Source organism: Mesocricetus auratus, unplaced genomic scaffold, assembly GCF_017639785.1.
Source record: "Mesocricetus auratus isolate SY011 unplaced genomic scaffold, BCM_Maur_2.0 Super-Scaffold_100026, whole genome shotgun sequence".
NCBI lineage: Eukaryota > Metazoa > Chordata > Mammalia > Rodentia > Cricetidae > Mesocricetus > Mesocricetus auratus.
Genome location: NW_024429207.1, coordinates 27,967,380 through 27,988,090, shown reverse-complemented (window position 1 = coordinate 27,988,090; position 20,711 = coordinate 27,967,380). Strand labels below are relative to the sequence as shown.

General features: G+C 51.9%; 1 protein-coding gene across 1 annotated transcript; it reads left to right on the top strand.

The window, feature by feature from the left end:
* Positions 1-81: 81 nt before the first annotated feature.
* On the top strand, positions 82-5,330 carry Nkx6-3 (NK6 homeobox 3). The gene is made up of 3 exons (XM_005066552.4): positions 82-910; positions 2,992-3,161; positions 4,136-5,330. Exons 1-3 carry the CDS (start codon positions 526-528, stop codon positions 4,367-4,369), a joined length of 789 nt encoding a protein of 262 aa, XP_005066609.1. The 5' UTR covers positions 82-525; the 3' UTR covers positions 4,370-5,330.
* Positions 5,331-20,711: the final 15,381 nt, after the last annotated feature.

The window sequence follows — 20,711 nt, the reverse complement described above, 5'->3', positions numbered from 1 at the left end:
CTAATTCTTTCACACACGCACACGAACACACACACACACACACACACACACACGGACAGGCTGATTTACAGTCAATCTTTCAAAGTGCAATTTGTCTAGGAGAAGCCAATGTGAGGCCCATGTGGGCTCCAACCAATGGCGGCACAGCGCTGACAGCTCAGCCAGTCTCAGGTCTGTATTCTAATGGGCCATATCTTTATCAAGGAAATGTCCCTTCTCTGAACTTAAAACTTCTGATGGAGGGCCCCCAGACTCAGAGGCAGAGAAATCGGGTGCTCTGAATATGGGGAGCACACCTCCTTAGAGCCAGCTGGTGGAGGGGGAAAGCGGAAGGCCTCCCACCTTCTCCGGACACCTGACTTCCGTGCTGCATCTCTGAGGAAGGGCCGAGGCAGAGGGCAATCAGAGGCTGGGGTGGGATGGGAGGACACTGATTCCCCAAAGCTGCCATAAGAGTCTGGGCCATCGTTGGAGGCGTTTGGGCTGTAAGGGCTCCTCGCCCTCCTCCTCGCTGACCTGGAGATCATGGAGTCCAACCTGCAGGGGACGTTCCTCCTGAACAACACACAGCTGGCCCAGTTCTCGGAAATGAAGGCTCCCATGTGCCAGTACTCCGTGCAGAACTCCTTCTACAAACTCAACCCTCCGGGACTTGGCCCCCAGCTGGCCGCTGGGACGCCCCACGGGATCACTGACATCCTGAGCAGGCCGGTAGCCACTCCAAACAGCAGCCTCCTCTCTGGCTACCCCCACGTGGCAGGCTTTGGTGGACTCGGCTCCCAGGGGGTGTACTACGGCCCCCAGGTGGGGAGTTTCTCCAAGGCTGGGAATGAGTACCCCACCCGGACCCGGAACTGCTGGGCCGACACAGGCCAGGACTGGCGAGGCGGCGCTCGGCCATGCAGCAACAGTGAGTAGCAGGGCCTTCACCCCACCCCAGCCTGCCCCGGGGAGGAGGCAGGAGGCAGGGGTCTTTCACAGATGGGGCTGCACTATGCTCTTCCCCTCCTCAGCCGCCATTACGTAGCCCCCAGCCTGGTCCCTTTCCTCAGCTCACGGGAGTCCTGACTCCACACTCTCCCTCTCCTAACCCGCCTCCACCTAGCACGGGTGTCTGAACCCCACCTCGCCCACCGCCACTTCAGCTGTCCTTCAAGGGACTTTGGGTGTCCCAGGCCCCACGAACACAGCCCACCCCACTCGGTGCAACATCCAGCCGGCAGCTCAGTTTGCCTCTGCCCAGAGTCCCGCAGCCCCCCCCCAGAGTCTGCTTACCCCGCAGAAGAAACCTTTCTGTGCTATCGTTTCCCAAGGGGCCCAATTTTGCATGGCATCGGTCTAAGACCCACTGAGGTCTCATCTAGAAGCCAGGGCCCATCACCCACCTTCTGCTCCGGGCTCGCGTCCGCAATGGCAGTCACGATAGCCCAGCCTTCAGGGACAACAGAGCTAAGTTGACCTTGGTCCTGACTGCTGGAGGGCCCCCTTACCCCACCCATCCCTCAGACCGGGGTTTCTGAGAACTGGAGTGGAGGGGGTGGGCATTGTGCCAGTCAAGAATCCAGGAAGTGCCAGGGGCATGTGCTGGTGAGACATGCTGGGAGAGTGTGGCAGTGGCCTCTAGGGCTCTTGCCGGGCCACTAAAACTCTGGATGGGATGGATAAACATTGGGGGACAAAGGCAAAGCAGCCCTCTACCTCTCTGTCATCTCTCCAGCACCCCCTCCCATTACAGAAGGGATGTGGAACCAATGATGGAAATCCCCAAAACTCTTACCCCCCCCCCCCCCCGTGTGCCTGGGTAACAGCCACCTCCCTCAGACCTCATCTCTTGGAACCTATTGTACAATGTAGTTTGGGGTAATGTAAGCCCAAACTGTCTCTCCCACACCTCCACCCACACCCACCATCCTGTCTCCAACACACGCACACATCAGAAACTAGTCAGGAAAGCCAGTGGCCAGTTTAGCACAAGAGGAGAGCGAGCTGGAAACGGTCATTGTTTAGGACAGTGATTCCCAGCCTGCGGGACACGACCCCTTGGGGCTTGAATGTCCCGTTCACAGGGGTCGAATATCATCCTGACATCCTGCATATCAGGTATTTATGCTATGATTCGTAACAGCAGCAGAGTTACAGTTATGAAGTAGCAATGAAATAATGTTATGGTTGGGGGGTCAGCACTGTGTGAGGAACTGTATTAAAGGGTCACAGCATTAGGAAGGTTGAGAACCCGTCTTAGGAAGTCCTCTCCTCTTTGCTGAAGTCTCCTGCCTGTAATGAGGACAGAGGACACAAGTTGCCGGACTACACTGAGTGGCCATATGGGTACTTGGCTAGCTTCGAGCCTCCTTCATGAGCAGCCAGTCCTGGCTGAGTTTGGGGTCTCCAGCCTCTCCAGATGACTCTGGTACTCCAACACCCGGCTGTGCAATAGATTCCAAGGGGTCTGAGTGAAGGTTGTCTTACAGGCTGGAGGAACAGCATCATGGAGCCCTAAGCTTTCCCCCTCCGTGCTTTTGCAACAGATCTGGGAAGCCGGGGACTCAAAGAAAAAGGGACAAGGAATTCAGAGGCCCTGGAGGTCTAATTGCAGGTGGAAGGCACGCACGCCTGTCTTGGTGAAATAAAGGGCATTCTTGTCTTGGTGCCTTGACTCAGAAAAGAGATTCCCATGTGTCCCCTGGGGAAGGCAGCATTGGTCAATTATGGGGAAACTAGAAGAGAAGACACAAGATCCAGTTCTAAGTCCTTGCTGTCCCAAGTAGCTAAACCTGGTGCAGCTGCCCTCTGGGGACCCTGTCTGCCCAGGTATGGTAGAGATCACAGTAACTATTGTATGAATGCCAGAGCGAGCTCACCTGGCAGGTGTCACCACGTTCCTGTGACTCGGGGGCTTCTGGGTAGAGCACATCCCTGTGGAAGACACAGGACTGGAGCCCATCAGGTCTCCACTCACCCCACTAACCTTAATGTTCTTCCTCCTGCCAGCCCCAGATCCTCTGAGTGACACCATCCACAAGAAAAAGCACACCCGCCCTACCTTCACGGGCCACCAGATCTTTGCTCTGGAGAAAACCTTTGAGCAGACCAAGTACTTGGCTGGCCCAGAAAGGGCGAGGCTAGCATACTCCCTGGGCATGACGGAGTCGCAGGTCAAGGTGAGTCTGCAAGAGAAGGCGTCTGCCCACCTTACTGTAGAGATTATCAGAATTACAAATGCCCCCCTCCGGTGACGGCTATCTACCCAGCCCATCTGATCCTGTAAGCAGTGCCTCCGTTAAGTCTCACCCTGTCTTGAAGTCACTGTTATGGTCCATTTTACAAATAAAGGGACAAGGGTCAGTTAATCGAGCCTGGTGCTTGTAGTCTTCCATTCTGTGGAACACTGCCCAATCTTTAAAGTGAAGGTAATACACCTTCTGTTCCCACCCACGTAGGGCGGGTGGCAGAGATCAGCCACCGGCTTGCACACCTCAGAGCCATCACCCGCCTCTCTACTGCCACCTTCTCAGGCTCCCAGGACAAGCCGTCCCGGTGTCCACACTTTGGATGTGAACAGATTCGGGAGGTTCTGGGGGACAGAGTGGGACCTACCTCAGCGGATTGTCACAGCCACGGGAGAAGGCTGAGTGTGGAAGGCGAAGGATACGATGGGCTCTTGACTAATTTATTTGCCTCTTCAGGGCTCCACAGTCTTCAACCATCTCAAGTAACAAACTTACTGGCCCTGTTGTTTTCCTAGGGGGCATTCATGAGCTTCCAAATGAAGGGCAACTTTATTCGTTCATTTCGTGTTGTTTTGCTTGCTGGAGGTAGAACAGAGGACCAGGGCATGCTAGACCCCGGGCTCTACCATCACAAGTTTCTGGGTCCCAGGGAGGACTCTAGTCAATGAAATTTCAGGGGCTTCGGCTCAGATGCCCGCCCAGTCAGGTGAGAGGAAGCAGCAACTCAGGGAGAGTTTCTGTCAGAGGAAACGTCTCGGCACGCTTTATTTAATTTTATTATATTTTACTATCCCTCTCCGAGTAACGCATGGGGAAGCGGTGTATGGTCGCTCCGTACATGACTCTGGGGCGGCGAGGGGACCCCGCAGTGGAGCCCGCTCCCACAACCCGGGCGCTCTTTGCAGGTGTGGTTCCAGAACCGCCGTACCAAGTGGAGGAAGAAGAGCGCCTTGGAGCCCTCGTCCTCTACACCCCGGGCCCAGGGCGGTACGGGAGGGGACCGCGCGGCCTCGGAGAACGAGGACGATGAGTACAACAAGCCGCTGGACCCGGACTCGGACGACGAGAAGATCCGCCTGCTGTTGCGCAAGCACCGGGCCGCCTTCTCGGTGCTCAGCCTGGGCGCGCACAGCGTCTGACCCCGGGCCCGCTGCGCAGACCGGCCTTCCCCTCCCCTTTCCGTGCAGCCAGCTGAGGGTGGGGGACAGAGAGGAGGAGCGCCGAGGGAGGGGGAGGAAAGAGAAAGAGGAGGCTGAAGCGAGAGGGATGGAAAGAAAGACGGACAGGGATTGATGGCGAGCGCATCAAGAGAGGAGATGGTACAGCTTTCTGCCATGTCTCCCCTCTGGTGCCCTTGCCCGGTCAGCCCTGCCAGAAAGTGAGCAGGCTTTTTGCAGCAGGGAACCTGGCTGTGGTGCTCTCCAGAAGCGTGCTTTCCCCACTAGGAACAGGGAGTCAACAGGTACTACGCCCAGTCAGCGGCTGTGACTGCAGAGCCAGGGATGGAGTCTGAGGTCCAGCTGTGCTTCCAAATGCTCTCACTGGTGGGGGCAGGAGAAGTCCACCTCCGCCAGGGGAGTGGGTTCTGAAAACAGAAACTCTTGTAAACCTGAGTTTTAGGACCCTAGTGGCACTTTATTCTGAATGTAGATCCCTCGGTAACACGAAAGACAAAGCCTGGAAACGGGAAGTGGGGGAAACAGGCAGAGGCGAAAACAGACGAGAACCCTATGATTATGTTGTCCCTGGGAGCCACCCATCAAGGCATCCCTGGGTACCCAAGGACATGAGAGCGTGGGGGCACCTTAGCAAGAAGGAGAGAAGGGCTCTGAAAGCCATGCTCCTCCAACAGGGTCACCGGGCAGGGAGAACACCAGGCAGGACAAGGGATTGAGGGCTGTTGGGTACCCACTGTGTCTCCTTTCGTAGCCCATCCTGTGGCCTGGCCCTGTACTGATGTCTTCTGCTCCGGGTATTATCGCGCTCCTGGCAAGGAGAGGGTGGGCTGGCCATAGAGGAGTGCAGCCCAAAGGAATCAAGGTGTACCTATCCTCATTGGCTTTTAAAACAAAAATAGAATAAAGCTGAAAATCCCAGAAACCTCCCCGTGGCTCCTGCGCTTCTATGAAGGGAATAATGACAGTGTTTCTCTCATGCCGTGAAATTATTGTTGGGCTGGAGAAATGGCTCGGCTCTTAAGATCATCTGCTGATCTTGGGAGGACCAGTGTTTGGTTCCCAGTTACAGGCAGCTCACAACTGCCTGAAACTCCAGCTCTAGGTGATCCGGCGCCCTCCTTTGGCCTCTTCAGGTACTGCATGCATGCTCACAAATTCACACACACATACACACACACACACACACACACACACACACTTAAAAATAAAAAATAAATCTTTTGTAAAATAAACAAAAAAAATGATGCTGAGGCCATCAGCCATAGGCCAAGCTGTTATCTTCAGTCACAAGAGAGACTTCTAACAGGTTCTGTGTTTAAGCAAACTTTTTGGAGACTCAAGTTCTGTGCATCTTCTACGTCCCAGATGTTTCAGAGTTAAGGGGAAGGGAACAGGCCTGTGTTCATCACAGCCACAGCATCTTCCCTAACAGGCACCTCGGGTGCTAACAGGCAACCACAGTTCTCAAGTGTGTCATTCATACTAGTGCGCCCAGTAAAGGGTTTCAGCTCAGGAGCTCAAGAACACCGGGGTGGGCTGCTATGCTGAGTGAGTAGCCTATTGAGAGAGACATTAATGCCACAAAAGACAGCACACTGGGAGCTCTGAGTAGCGGTCAGGCCCGTGAGGCTAAGCACAGGTCCTGTCTAGATTTCAGAAGGTGGGGGGTGTCCTATGAGAGTGTTTCTCAGCTTATGGGTCACGACCTCTTGGGGATCAAATGACCCTTTCACAGGGGTCACCTAAGACCAAATGAAAACACAGATATTTGCATTACAATTCGTAACAGTAGCAAAATTACAGTCACAAAGTAGCAATGAAAATCACTTTATGGTGGGGGGGGCTGTCACCACAACATGAGGAACTGAATTAAAGGGTCCCGGCATTAGGGAGGCTGAGAACCACCGTCCCAGCCCACATAACTGATAAATATCCCGTAGTGTGTGCTTGCAGGCAGGCTGTCTTGACTCCTGGGCAACAGGGGGTGGAAGGAGGCTCAGCCCTTTAGCTGATCTGCGCTCACCCCACCTGACGACCTAGGAGTATAACCGTCCTTAGCCGGAAGGAGGCAGGTGTAGACACACAGACAGCCGTGGCAGGTGCCACCGCATCTTTTACTGCAGCTACGAAGGCAAAGAGAGGGAAAGACCCCAATAGTCTTAGCTCAAACCTAATAGTCAGCAGGCCGGGAGAGTACCGGTGGCTGCCGATGTCATGCCAGGTTCCGAATGATGGCACCCTGACAGCAAGGATCAGAAAGGGGGCAAGTAGTGAACCTCCACTTCTGGGACCTGACCCCAGGCTCAGGCCATCCTCGGCTTTGATCTTGGAACTCCATTACCCTCTGAAATGGCACAGGGCAGAGAGGCCCATGGACTGAGCTCTGCCGTTTTCTGCATCTTTGGGTGACCTGTTTAATGCCTGGGCCTCAGTTTACTCATCTGTAAATGGGATAATAATTATTCATCCATGTAGGGTTGAGTAAGATTAGAATAAGAGCAGGGCATGGCAGAGCAGGTCTTTAGTCCCAGCCCTCAGGAGGAAGAGGCAGGTGAGGTCAAAGCCAGCCTGGCTTCATAACAATTCCAGACTAACCAGGACTCCATCAAAAAGAGGGGCAAACACTGAGCTTCCACAAGACCCCATCTCGGGAGAAAAAGGGAAAATCTGAAAAGGAAAGCAATAAAAATAAAATAATGAGTGTCCCTGCAGATACCAACAGGAAATGGAAATAGCCATTGTCAACCATTTGGGAGACACTTGGGAAACATCCCGGCTCCCAAAGCTTGTGTGTCCTGCAACATTGCTGGGTGGAAACTTGATGTCCTGGGTGATGGTGTTAAGGACTGGATTGTGGGGGTGACCTGCCCAGGAGAGCTCCACTCTCTTAAAAGGGCTTGCTAGAGGGAGGGACCCTTTTGGGCCCCTGCTGCCTCTTCTTAGAAGTGAGGACATTGCTCAAGCTGCCATCTTAGAAGCGGAAATAAGGCACTGAACCTGGTGGCCCTGTGATCTCAGATTCCTAGTCTCTCTCTGAGAATCACCCAGGCGCTGGGGTATGAACAACACAGGCCTGGGTGTGGCTCCCCACTTTAGCTAGTGGTAGCCGGGAGCACTGTGAGCCAGTCAGCTCGTTTCTCGATGAGGCCGGTGCCCTGGCTATAGGATGAGGCTGGAGGAGCAATCCTGGAAGATGATGGGACCCAGGGAACTGCGCCTGAGCCCAAAGGAGCTTGGTACCACACACCCTACTCTTCCTCTTCCGGTGCACACTAGCGGTCAAGGCTGGGACACACGGACAGTCATAGCTACTGACTGCTTCATGCGTTCAACCCCCCTTCCATGTGTCAGTTGCTGCCTGGGGGTCATGGAAGTCTGCCTGGGGGGGGGGTGGGGAGCAGGTTCACATCACCAAAACCTCTCTTGGAACTCCGGGCTACAGCGTCGACTGCAGCTTCCAGGTATACCATCTTGAATGCAGTGTTTTCACTGTCAGTGGTCAATGGCAGGAGCGCATGCTCCAGTAAGAGACCCTGCCCCTAACCATTTTCCCACTCAGCGTTTGGAGCCCGCCGTGTCATATCACCTGTCCGGTCACCGCAGGCTTCTGTGTCTGTGCACACTACTCGAGGCTTCACTTAGCACCAGCGGGACGCAACAGGGGTTCCTGCTTTTCCTCTGACATGCCACGGTGTGGGATGCAAAGATGCCAGCACTCCCTGCAAAGGACCGTTGCGAGGGTTCTGTCCCCTTCAGCCAGTCACCTTTCAGCTGTTGGAATTCAGCGGCTGGCATTGCTATCCTCCAGATGAAGATGAAGAGGCAGAGACGCTGCTGGCTCACTCCGGACGCATGAGCTCCGATTCATCCTGCTGTCTGAAGGGTGTGCGCCTGACTCACTGTATTGCTGGTCCTGGCCTAAGGAGCAGCTCTGCTGCTGTTCCCGCTGCTGCACTCCTGGAGCGTTCCTTAGATATCGGTGATGTCTCCTGGGCTGTTCTAGGCATTTTCCTTACCTCACACCACATTAAAAAATCCTTAGGTGTCCCATTATACCTCTTTATAAATTGTTGGTAGTGAGAAACTGGAGGAGTCAGGCAGCTTTCAGGGCATTGTCCTGCTCAACCCAGGCTGACTCTGGAACACTCCCTTTTAACTATAATAAAAATCACAATGGAAAAAAGGGAAAAACGAAACTTAAAATAACAAAAATAGATTCAAATTTCAGAATGGCCTAGTAGCAAACACCTGTAGCCGCAGCACTCGGAGGCTGAGGCAGGAGAGTAGGAGTTCAAGACCAGTCTACATTTTCACAGTCGGTGCTTGCCTTTGCCAGATGGGAAATTCAGAAGCAGCTGTTTCTGCAGAGAGTATGAATAACAGTGTGTAAAGTAGAGAGGAAGCCAACTATGTGACAAACTAGGTGTCATAAAATTTCGTCTGAAATTTTTTAAAGGGACAGCCCAAGCTATAGGGTGAACGTTTGTGTAAAACAAAACAAATCATAAATAAAAAACAGCTGGATGAAGATGAGGCTGGGACACAGCTCAGCGATGGAGGACATGTTTAGCATCCTACCCTGGGTTCCATCCTCAGCACCAAAACTAAGTAAATAAAGGCAAGATTTTTTTTTGTTTTTGTTTTTTTGGTTTTTCGAGACAGGGTTTCTCTGTGGCTTTGGAGGCTGTCCTGGAACTAGCTCTTGTAGACCAGGCTGGCCTCGAACTCACAGAGATCCGCCTGCCTCTGCCTCCCAAGTGCTGGGTTTAAAGGCGTGCGCCACCAACGCCCGGCCAATAAAGGCAAGATTAAAGGAATAAAAACACTAAGGACTGTGTCTGTGTGTCTGTGTGTGTCTGTGTGTGTGTGTGTGCGCGCGTGCCTGTGTGCATTTGTGTGTACAAGACTTGAGTCACATCCAGACCAGTCTGAAGATGATGTCTCATTGTGGTTTTAATTCACATTCTCCAGGACTGGGGATAACACTTGTCTAACACACACAAGGCTCTCGGCCCAGGCAGCACTGAAGGGAAAGATTGGCCTTCATTTGCAGTTCCTAATGGTTTGTGGTGTTAAGTAGTTTTCAGATACCTGTTAGTCACTAATCTTCTTTTGTTGCCTAGCCACTGAGTCCCTTATATAGTCCAGAATGTATAGCTTGAACATATTTTCCCAGAGCAATGAAGAAATGGAAAACAGCAAGCTTTGACATTAATTGTGACCAACAAGCTTACCAGGAAAATACTAGTTTACGCAGGAATAAGGAAATAGAACGAGAAACTGTCTGGGACCGGAGACAGCAGAGCTAATGCTGATGTACAGACTTCTGCTCTGTGGTCCTGCTGCCCCCCAAGCGGAACATTTTCTCCTCTCCCTTGAGAAGGGACCACTGCAATATCAGCTTAGGCAGCAAGTCCTGTTTGCTAAAGGTAAAACTGTCAACTGGAAACCTGCAGACTTCAGCTTCTGTAAAACTTGCTCAGCTCTGGGAAAAATCTCCTTTGGGGCAGAGATAAAAAGGCCACCCCAGATGATGCCTAACCCCATAGAAACCATGAGGTATTTCTGGTGTTTTCTCAGCACTGAGGAGGATGCTGTCCTTTTTCCGTTGCATTCTCCTGGTACCTTCCGGCCTGTGTTCAGTTCTGTTTCTCAGTGTGTCTGTTTTCATTTCTCTGTAATGCCGTTTAATTAGGATAGCTGTGTAGTGCCATTTGAAGTCAGGGAATGTCTGAGTCCCCAAACTTGGTCCATTTTGCTAAGTTCGCCTTGGCTATTTGGCTTTTAAAAAAGTGGTTCGATATAAAATTCAAGTGTTTTTGTTTTGTTTTGTTTTTCTTTTTTCCTCATGTGAAAGGGACGTTGGATTTTGATAGGGATTGTGTCTCTCAGGTAGCCGACTCATCATCAGGCTTGTTTGCTGGTTTTGTTTCTGAGACAGGGTCTCCCTATGTCGCCCTGACTGGCCTGGGACTCACGAGGTAGACGTGCTAGTGTGGGTTTTGTGTCAATTCTTTTGTCTCTTCATCCTCGGTGCTGTGATTTCAGGCACGGTGTCCACAGTGGGCTACACAGTGCTTTGCTTGTTTGTTTAACTTTCTTTTTATTTATCTTTGTGTCTTTCACATGACGCCTGCTGATCTCACCCATCTCCCTCCTCCCTCAAAATAAAATTTAAGAGAGAAAAAAAGGGGGGAGGAAGAGAGAGAAAAATCTCATCATAGAAACTATAGCGCGACAAAGTGAGTCACGCAGTAAACCCCTTATCCAGACATTTTGTTTGTTTTTGTTTTTCAAGACAGGATTTCTCTCTGTAGCTTTGTAGACCAGGCTGGCCTCAAACACACAGAGATCTGCCTGCCTCTGCTTCCGGCCCCCTCTCATACTCCAGCAGAACACAGATGGGGTAGATGTTGGGATGGGCCAACATGTAAGTAACCCTGGTTCTGGGCTTGGGTAGTTTCAGGGTTCGTCAGCTTGCCAGCTCTCCCCTGTCTTCACCACTAGGGTGCGCTCGCGAGCATTGCCCTGGCTAGTTCACCTCTTGTAGCAAAGAACAAGGGGCGGGGCCGGTTCTCCCACTTTCGTGTCCTCCCACACCTTCACCTTCAGGGCCGGGTGTAGGGGCCGCCTCTCCTGAGTGCTGCTGCCACTGAGGGGCAGAGACAGCTCTCCTGCTCTTGAGACCTCAGGACCAACTCTCCCACCTGCCTGAGGCGTTGATGCCGGAGGGCAATGACATCCTCCCTCCCCACGCCTCCCCATGCTGTCACATGACAGATGAGTAATGGGGACAGCACGTTACTCACAACATCAGGGCTGGCTCACCCACATCTCCACTAACAGGGTCAGCTCTGCTGTGCTGCCCAGGAGGAGGAGTAGGGCGGCCTGCCTGAGTGCTGCAGCTGGGAAGGGGGGAGGGTCGTCTTGTTCCCTGTCGCAGGCGGTAAGGGGGTGTACCTCTCCCCCCCCCCCCCCGACCCCGCTCACATCGCTGCATGACAGAGCAGTCGTGGGGACAGCTCCCCCGCGCTCACAACTTCCTCTGCCAACAGGGTTGTAGGCTGCAGGTTTTAAGGGCAATTTGAAGGTGAGGGAAAGGGCACAGCAGCGTGGTGGAGGGCCAGAGCTATGTGGAGCCAGAGTTGATAGCACCGAGTCTGTCCCTCAATTGTAGAGAGACTTTAAACTCCGAAGCGGCAAAGGACAATAGGGCACCTTGGTGTACTTGGTTCAGCGCCCATATTTGCTTGGCTTTGTGCCTTCCTGGAAAACTACAGACTCTCTGGACATCCCAGCCAGAGATGTCCAACCGAATTCATCAGATGCTCAAGGGTTTCCCTTGGAAGTGGGGACAGCACACTGGAAGGCGCCAGTTCATCAGGCCCCAAGACACACAGTGGGGGCAAAGGTGGGAAACAGTGACTTTAAAAGCCCAACGCGACTAAAACCTACTGTTTGTCTATCCCCACACCCTTGGGGTTGTTCACAAAGGACCTGAATTGAATTCCGTAGTTGTACCCAGGTGACAAACACCCAAATGGCAGGAGAAAAGCATTGAAAGGGTCTGTTGTCCTTTTTGAGGAAGAGTGTGGACAGTGACCCTCCATTGTGACTTGAAGAGAGGATCCAACTCCAGAAAACCCCCACTGGCTCCTTGTCTTCAAAGTTCTCCTTTATTTAAAAAATTTAGTTTATGTGTACAGGTGTTTTGCCTTCCTGGAAGTCTGTGCCACGTGTGTTTCTGGTGCCCGAGGAGGTCAGAAGAGGTCAGATCCGCTGGAGCTGGATTGCCATGCAGGTGCTGGGAATTGACTTGAGATCCTCTAGAAGCTCAGTCAGTGCTTTCGAAGACTCCGACATCTCTCTGCATCTTTTTCTCTTGCTTGAGACATTGTTTTCTGAGAATCTGCTAGCTTTCTGGAGCTGTGTTCTGGAGAAGGGCAGCATGGGCTTCACAGTCCTTGTACTGCACTGGCTGGTTGGACGGTGAGAAGCTGCATGTCTGGGAAAAGCCTGTGCTGCAGCTGGGGAGGGAGCAGAAGATGCTTAAGGGACCCCAGCTGTGGCAGTGGCAGATCTGGAAGCATCTGGGATGCAGCAGTGCTACCCCTGCAGCTTCCTGTTAGTCCGCTCTTCGGATTCACAGAGATGCGGTCAACCTACAAAGACGAAAGTTCCCTTTGGTTTATAGTTTTGGAGGTGGGGCCCGTGGTTACTTGCTGTCTTAGCTACGGTGACTATTGCTGTGATGAAACACCATGACCAAAGGCAAGCTGGGGAGGACAGGGTTTATTTGACTTACGGATCCTGAGTCACACTCCACTGAGGGCAGCCAAGGCAGAAACTCAAACTGGGCAGGAGCCCAGAGGCAGGAATTGATGCAGAGGCCATGGAGGGCGCTGCTTGTGGGTTTGCTCCTCCTGGCTTGCTCAGCCTGCTTTCTTTTAGAACCCAGGGCCACCAGCTGCCCACGGGTGGCCCCATAAAGAGTCCTTTCATCCCTCAATCACTACTTAAGAGAATGCCCTTGCCTATAGCATGCTCTTATAGAGACATTTCCTCAGTCGAGGCCCCCTCTTCTCCAATGGCTCCAGCTTGCGTCAAGTTGACATAAAACTAGCCAGCACACGTGGCTTTGTGGCTTTGAGTGATGGTAGAGAACACAGGGTAGAGCAAGGCCAAGAAGCAGAGAGAGAGAGAGAGAGAGAGAGAGAGAGAGAGAGAGAGAGAGAGAGAGAGAAAGGCCAGCATCCTTCAGGAGCGTACCCCAAATGACCTAAAACTCCCATTAGAACCCAATCTTAAAAGTTTGTACCCCCTCCCAATGTGGCTGTTAACACATGGATTTTGGGGAACGCACACCCAGACACAGTTCCTCTTTATGATATGCCATGGGCTGCTGGATGAGGTTAACAAAGTCACAACGCCATCACTGCTCTGTACTATGCTGTGACATCACTACTGACCAGGACTCCTCGCTCTGACACTCCTTTGCCGGATGCACAGAGATTCCAGCCTTCCCTGTGGACCTCTCCCGTAGCTCCTCACTCTGCAGGGCGATGCACCAAAGCTACACTGCATTTAACCATGCCTCCCGCCCCGATACAAGGCTCCCCAGGCCTAGAGAGAGAAGCAGGTCAGCCCTTAGCTGTGACATTGGGAGGGTTTCCCATAAAAACTGCTCCGTCAGGGCAGGACACAGGCAGGCAGCTTCCATTCCTTAACCAGCAATTCCTCCGCCAAGGAGGAGCCACGCCACTGGGAACAGCTGACCTGCTCGTCCTGCACAGCACTTTGCAGCCTGGGTCTCCACGGTCAGCCCAGAGAACAGTGTCAGAGCCCTCGTGGGACCCCTCCCAGCCGGGAACAAGCACCATCAATCTTGCTAACGTGAGGGTGGTACATTCACCTGTCCGAGCGAGAGAGTTAGCGTGTGTCAACAGGAAGCCAGTGTTTGCTCCCAGAACTCACAGCTTCCCTTCACTACAGGGCAAACTGGGCCAGATGCCAGGCCAGTCAGGAAAAAAGAAATCAAAACTACAGACGCCAGCCTGGCTGTGGTAAGAATGGCAATGGTGAGCACAAGGAGAAAACAGAAATCCTGGCCTCGGGCTGGGTGAGGGGCAACCAGTCACAAGCAGTCCACACAGACTAACAAGGTGTGCAGGGCTGATCCACATTCCCAGGGCTGTAACAGGCAGTATGAAGCGGCCCAGGCCAAAGAAGACATTGACAAAGGAGGTGCCATTTATTAAGCACCTGCGATGATGTGCCAAGTGTTATATAGGCTGGCACAAGGTGGCCACGGATCCTACACAGCAGGGTTCTTCAACGAAGAGACATTAGAGTTCTGCAAAATGTGATGGATTAGCGTCGGGCCATATACACAGAGAGGGTAGGTGTGAACCCAGGTCCGACTCCAAAGACAATTTTCCTTTCCCTACAGCCTCTCTCTCTGTCTCTCTCTGTCCCTCCCTGTCCCTCTCTCTGTCTCTGTCTCTGTCTCTCTCATACACACACACACACACATTTCACAAAAAGATGAACCCACACTTGTGAGGTCGAGGGTTAAAAAATAAAAGGCCCTTCCGGGTCAGTGCCCACCCCCCTCACACACCAGGAATGCCCGGAGGTGGGAGGGTCAGGGAGAGGCTGAGAGAGGGAGGGCTGCCCACATGCCAGCGTGCCCGGGGAAAAGAAGCCCGGCGGGGTGATAGGATCTCTCGCTCCCAGCGCAAAGCACTGATTAAACACAAGGCAGATGTGAGCAAATAAAGCTGTGGCATCCAGAGAGAAAATCGATACTAGATTATATGTCCCAACCCAATCATATAACAATTAATACGGAGCAGGTGGGGCTGAGGGGGCTGAGGGCAGCCACCAGAATTCAGAAGACACTGGACGCTCCCCCCACCCCCCACAGCCTAACATCTCCTATAACACCCTCCTGTGCAGGGTTCTCAGACTTGCAAAAAGCTGCCCGAGGTTTAGTGGAGTCCCCCCATGACACTCACAAGGTGTGGGGTGGGGTGAAAGTGACTCTTGTCCACATGGGGAGGAAGATAGAGGCCAGAGAGCGAAGAACGTTTTGGGGTGAGGGCACCCACTAGGAACAACAATCCAGGTTATGCAGGCAGGCTAATAATAGTAACTTTGTTCCAGGAAATAATGAGGGCCTTGCCCTAGCAAAGCAATCGGAAATCTAACTCAAACAGAAAAGTGTTTGCTCTCTGGAAGCAATGCTGTGGTGTCTGCAGAGCATCTGAGCATTATGTAACTCAGAAAGTACAATTAGGCAACTACTGCTTCATTTTCAAGTGGGATAGATACAGGCGAGTCCAAGACTAGAGGCCCGGGCAGTGAGGGCCGTGCGGCTACCAGAACATCCTACAGAAGGGCTTCAGGCCCAGAACATCTCACAGAAGGGCTTCAGGCCCAGAACATCCCACAGAAGGGCTTCAGGCCCATTGTCAGGGGAACAGATGTCTCCCAAGACAGTTTACCAGGTTCAGTCAGCCCTTGCCCCAGGGAGCAAGCTTTGGTCCTGTCAAAGTCGGAAGTGCTGGTGTGCAGGGAAGGGAAACCTGACTATGTGTGCAAACCTGGTTAAAGCCGACCTAGAGCTGCCCCCACGAACGAAAGGGGAGGGGAGGTGCAAACGGACAGTCAAAGGTTACTGCTTCTGCTTGTCTCCATAGAAACCTGGGCCTGGGTTCCTCCTGAACCCCAAATATTCCGACGTGGAAATCCCAGAGGAAGGGGTCCTTTCTGACTAGGAGGTCCACGGGCCAAGGACTGTTGCATGCCAAGGAAAAACAAAATTTGTTAGCCGAATATTTTTTAGACATTTTGCAAGATGCACGGCCTCCCTGACAATTTTTAATGTACTAACTGCCTGGTCCACTGAGCTGATTAATTGGTGCTGGAGCGATCAATAAAAAACAGAAAATTAAAACAATTTTAAAGTGATTAAGTAGTTTAACACCTGTCTCCCGTCACGTCAGCGCAGGAAGAAAAATAAAGCAGGTGTCGAAGGGGCCTCCTGAAGCAAGAGAAAGCAGCTCCTGTCTCAGAGATGACAAATCACAGCTGGCCGATCAATCTGCTGCAGCAAGCCCTTCTCGGGGCCCAGGAGGGAGGCGGCAGCGTCATGCACTAGGAGCAGGGCCAAGCAGGAGGGCTCATGCCTCTAGTCGCCTCCGGTGGCCACCTGCTGCTTACCAAGGAAGAGCCAGATGCCTGTCTAGGCCCTGGGGTGGGATGCAGATCTCGGGCAGCCTGGGGTCTTCCACTGAGACTCATGGGACCTAGTGGGCAGGCCCTAGCTACGGTTCTCAGTACTGCACCAGTGATCCAGGAAGTGGCTCGTGTCAAGGTGGGTGGAGGGGGCACACACGTGGTCACAGCTATCCCTAGGATACCCAGATCCTCTCTTCTGGAAGCATGTCTCCTCCCTTCCTACCAACGGGGATCCCCGATCGCTGCTGTTCCCTCTGTCTTCTGTTGCCTCCTGGCTTCAACAGGTGGTGAACTATCTGGTGGGTGGTACCATTTGTCCTTCGTGACGCCATCTTTGTCCCGGCTTCTGCCCCTGACCTTGACTTCAGCTAGAACAGGAGCTTCCGCGCAAGGAGCTCCTCTCCCATGACTTTTGACCTCACAGGAAATCGTCCTGGTGCAGAGGAAACGCGAAGATGATTCACACCCCCACCCAGTCCTCCCAGGGGGAAATGACGCTGGGCAGAAGTGAGGTGAAGCGACATAGGTTTAGGAAGTTGTCTGTTCCATCTTGAGAGTGATCTTGAGCTGGGTGTAGTGGCACACACGGAGGCTGAGCAGGAGTGTAACAGGTTCAAGGCCAACTTAGGCTACAAAGCAAGATTTACTGTAAAAAAAAAAATAACGGGCTTGAATTTTGCACATGAAACTCCAAGTCACCCAGTGCTCTAGAAAGCTCTATTCATGTTTCCTTTGGCTTCCTTGGCGTGGTGCACCACACCAGAGACTGGGGCTCAGACCCAGGTCTGAAGTCCTTAGAGGAGGAGTCAGGCTCCCTGACCAACCTCCTTCATCTAGGGACAGAAAGCCGTGTGCTCAGACAGTACTGTGGTGATACTTGTTCACCTTCAAGGTCCCCTGATGGCAGCACACCACCCTAGCCTGGGACAAAAGAGGAAACCTCAGCAGCTAGTTCCTGAGAAACCTGCAGCAGGTAGGAGACATCAGAGCGCGCCAGTGGATTTATTTTCCTCAAGACAGGGTCCCACTGTGTATTCCATTCTGTAGATTAAGCTAGCCTTGAATTCAGAGGCCCACCTGCCCTTGCTTCCAGAGTGCTGGAATTAAAGGTGTGCACTCTGGGATCAAGGACTGCTTCCCACCCTCCTGTCATGTCTCTGCCCACGGACAGACGGCCAAGGTTAGGGCCAAGGACCTCCAGCTGTTTTAAAAGAGTTATTTGTGTGTATGTGTGTGTGTGTGTGTGTTCCAGGAGGCCAGAAAAGGATGCCAGGTGCCCTAGAACTGGAGTTAAAAGAAGCCGTAAACCGTCTGATGTTAAGTGCTGGGAACATAACAGATCCTTGAACAGCAAGCTAAGCACTGAGCTGCAGCTGTTCTGTGATCATCCAGCCTGGTTTTCCTTTCCCTGACATCCCCCTGGGTGACGGACTCTGGCTGAGCAGCTCCACAGAGCAACAGATCTACAGCCAGGGTTAAGGTGTCCAACACTTCACACTGTACGGCAAGCATTTGTGCCAACAAAAAGGAAGACTCCCCATCTGTAGCTGTTGACTCACTTTTATAATTAACACCCATCATGTCTAGGTATTCCCTGACCTGGATGTGGCCATGGTAATATAGCCAGACAGCTAAAAGTTTGTCTCCAGGCCATTTTAAGTGTCTGCTCCAACAGGTGTTTGATTCAGGGTCCACTTGACCCTGGGAAAGGTTACTTAGTGTGTGCCCCAGAGACCTGCCCAGGCCCCTCAGTGTCAAGCAGAGGACTGACCGCACCGCTCAGAAGCCAACACAAGTTCTTGACTCTGCTGGCCTGCTATTGCTCCCAGCAGAGTGAGCTCGACACTGACTGAGATAAAGTTTCCCTGGGCCCAAGTTCCAAACTCGGCTGTTTTGTTTCTGTTAAAATGCAATTGTTTTTCTCTAGAGTGTGCAGTGACTGCTCCGCGTCAGGAAGATATATGAAAATCTCCACTTCAATTCAGCATCCCTTTTCTCCCAGACAAACATAGTCGGATTTTAATAAATCAAAGAGCTACAGTGTTTAATAAAAATTTATTGACTTACAAGTGATTATTTATCAAAAGACCATTAATAGCAGGTACTGAAATGATGTGTTACTGGGTGGTGCTGGGAGACTAATAGGAAATCAATGCTGCTGGCCGGACGGAATGCATATGAGAAGCCCACCCCCCAAACAGCGAGCAAAATTTCACCAGCAAAATACACCAGATGCTAGCCCTGGTGCAGTGAAAAGTTCCTCCTTTTTATTTATTGTTTACAAATGAAATAATCAATACTTTTAATCTAGAGCAAAATTTATTAACTTTCCCATCGGAGAGAGACGTATTGACTGGGGGAGAGGGGAGCGAGCGCGAAGGAAGATGGATGGCTAGATGGTCATCTCTTAGCCTGTCCAAGAGTCTGTGTGCAGCAGTCGGGATATCGCAGGCCCAACAGGGTGGCGTACCTGGGGAAACTGAGTCTGGCAACTACAATGTACAGCAGGTAGAGCACCTGCAGCAACATGGTAGTGTCGTCTTTCAAACACCAGGGGCCAGCAGTGAACATCAACCTAGAGAGTAGGAATTTGGTAAATTCTAGAAGGAAGCCACACATTTCCACAAGGCAATTGGTGAGTGCTCCCTGACAAGCCTTTCAAGATCTAAATGCCCCTTGCTGCTGTCCTGGCCCACTGTGTCTCACACATCAAGGTTTCTTTCATTTCTCAAGGGTACCAGCAGGGAATGGTCTGAAATTAAATGGCTCCCACCAAGCTTTGCTCATGGGGGCCTGGCCAGGCTGACATCCTTCTACCCCGCTTCCTTCCTGTTCTCAGGGGAACTTGGCTAGCCTAACTAGAAAGCTCTTTAACTAGCTGATAAGACATCATGTCTGAGTGAAAACTGTCTGCAATCCACAATCCCAACGACTCAGCAGGTCTGAGCCCAGCACAAATGCCTGAGGACAAGGGCAGTGGTTAGTTACCCAAGCTAGGTTTGCAGGGGGAGCCAATAGCTCAGAATGGGCTTCTGATTAGGAACCCACACAATTTTAGGGCTCAAAGCTCACATCTGAGCTGAAATAAAGAGCTCAGTCAATAAAGCACTTGCATTGCAAGCATGAAGACCTGAGTGTGAGCTCCTAGAACCAATATTAAAAAAAAAAAAAAGGAAGGTGGCTTCTACTTTTAATCGAGGTGCTGGGGAAGTAGACTGCAGACTCACTGGCCAATCAGCCTAGGCCAAAGAGAGACCATGTCTCTAAACAAGGTGAGGCCCCACTGAAGATTCCTCTGGTCTCCACATACACTACTACACAAATGCACCCACCCATACATAGACACATAGGCACACACATGGACACCTACTGAAACTTCAGGTGTTTAAGGCCTCAGAAATCACCAAATCTAAGCCAGAAGATAAATAAAGACAGTACAGCAAGGGAGCAGCAGGTTGACAAGTGGGACTGAAGCTCTCCAGTATTTGGCTGTTCTTGGGACCTAGTCTGGATCATGTTGTAAGACCAACTCCACACCAAATCTCTGGCTGGCAGATAACTGGAAACCTGCAGGACCTGCTTACAGTCAGTAAGCAGCAGACTAGCTTGAGTGCTTGAGCCAAGTGCTACAGAAAGATGCCCGAACTTCTCCTCACTGTTCCTAAACTTCTCCTCCCTCCCTGTTCACGGGTGAGTGGGATGTGAGCCACGTAAAAACAATTAAGAACTCCCTACACAGATTGTGAAATTACAGCAATAAACCTTGAGCAGAAAATTTAAAGGATGCCTGACCCTCGACGTTTTTAAGGGACGGCACTGAAACACTACATTCTACCTAAGCAGAAACCCACTTATTTTTGAACATTTGTAAAATAGTCCCCGAAGAGGCTGTTTTTACAGTGTTTTATTTGAAAAGTCTTTTCCACTGGGAACGGAGCAAGCAGGAAGAAATGGGAGGCTATGAGGTGACAGGAAGGTAGGGGTGACACCACAGGGCCCTCGAGCCTCAGAGTGGCAGCAGGTCATAGCCTTGGGAGCCAGTCTGCACTCCCAGAATGGCCGCAAATCCCAGCATTCTGAAAAGTGCAGTGACCGCACCATTACAAACAGTGGCATGTGGCTGGGAGGGTACTCTTCCTTTGGGGTAACTCAAGTTGGTGACTTCAGCAGTAACAACTGAGTGGCTGACACTGGATCTGTCCTCGTGGCTGCTGGGTGGCTTGCAGGCCTGCCGATTCTCCTCTAGCCATGAGTGTACGCAGTGTACCCATGCCTGCCTAACTCATCAGCTCTTCCCAGCACTTCCGTTCCCTCCTCACAACCCTCAAATCCAGAACGCACTGACAGGGCCTCTTATCAACCGTTTGTTTTTCATGGCGTTCATCTGGGGAGAAAGCCAGAAACAGATGTGGAAACACCTAATCTGAAAGTTTACCCCGAGCAATAGCATCCTCATTCCAGAGCTGAGTTCAGACCCTGCCGCCCAGGGTCATTTTCAAGTACCACGGTTATCAACCGGCAAAAACCACATTTCTCCGGGAGTGAAGGCCAAGTCCCTAAA

What these genes read in the sequence shown, in the direction of transcription:
- Nkx6-3 (XM_005066552.4), top strand. Translation starts at nt 526, where the DNA reads ATGGAGTCCAACCTGCAGGGGACGTTCCTCCTGAACAACACACAGCTG. An exon ending in CGCTCGGCCATGCAGCAACA is followed by an intron (nt 911 to 2,991) that starts GTGAGTAGCAGG and finishes TCCTCCTGCCAG; the next exon opens with CCCCAGATCCTCTGAGTGAC. An exon ending in TGACGGAGTCGCAGGTCAAG is followed by an intron (nt 3,162 to 4,135) that starts GTGAGTCTGCAA and finishes CGCTCTTTGCAG; the next exon opens with GTGTGGTTCCAGAACCGCCG.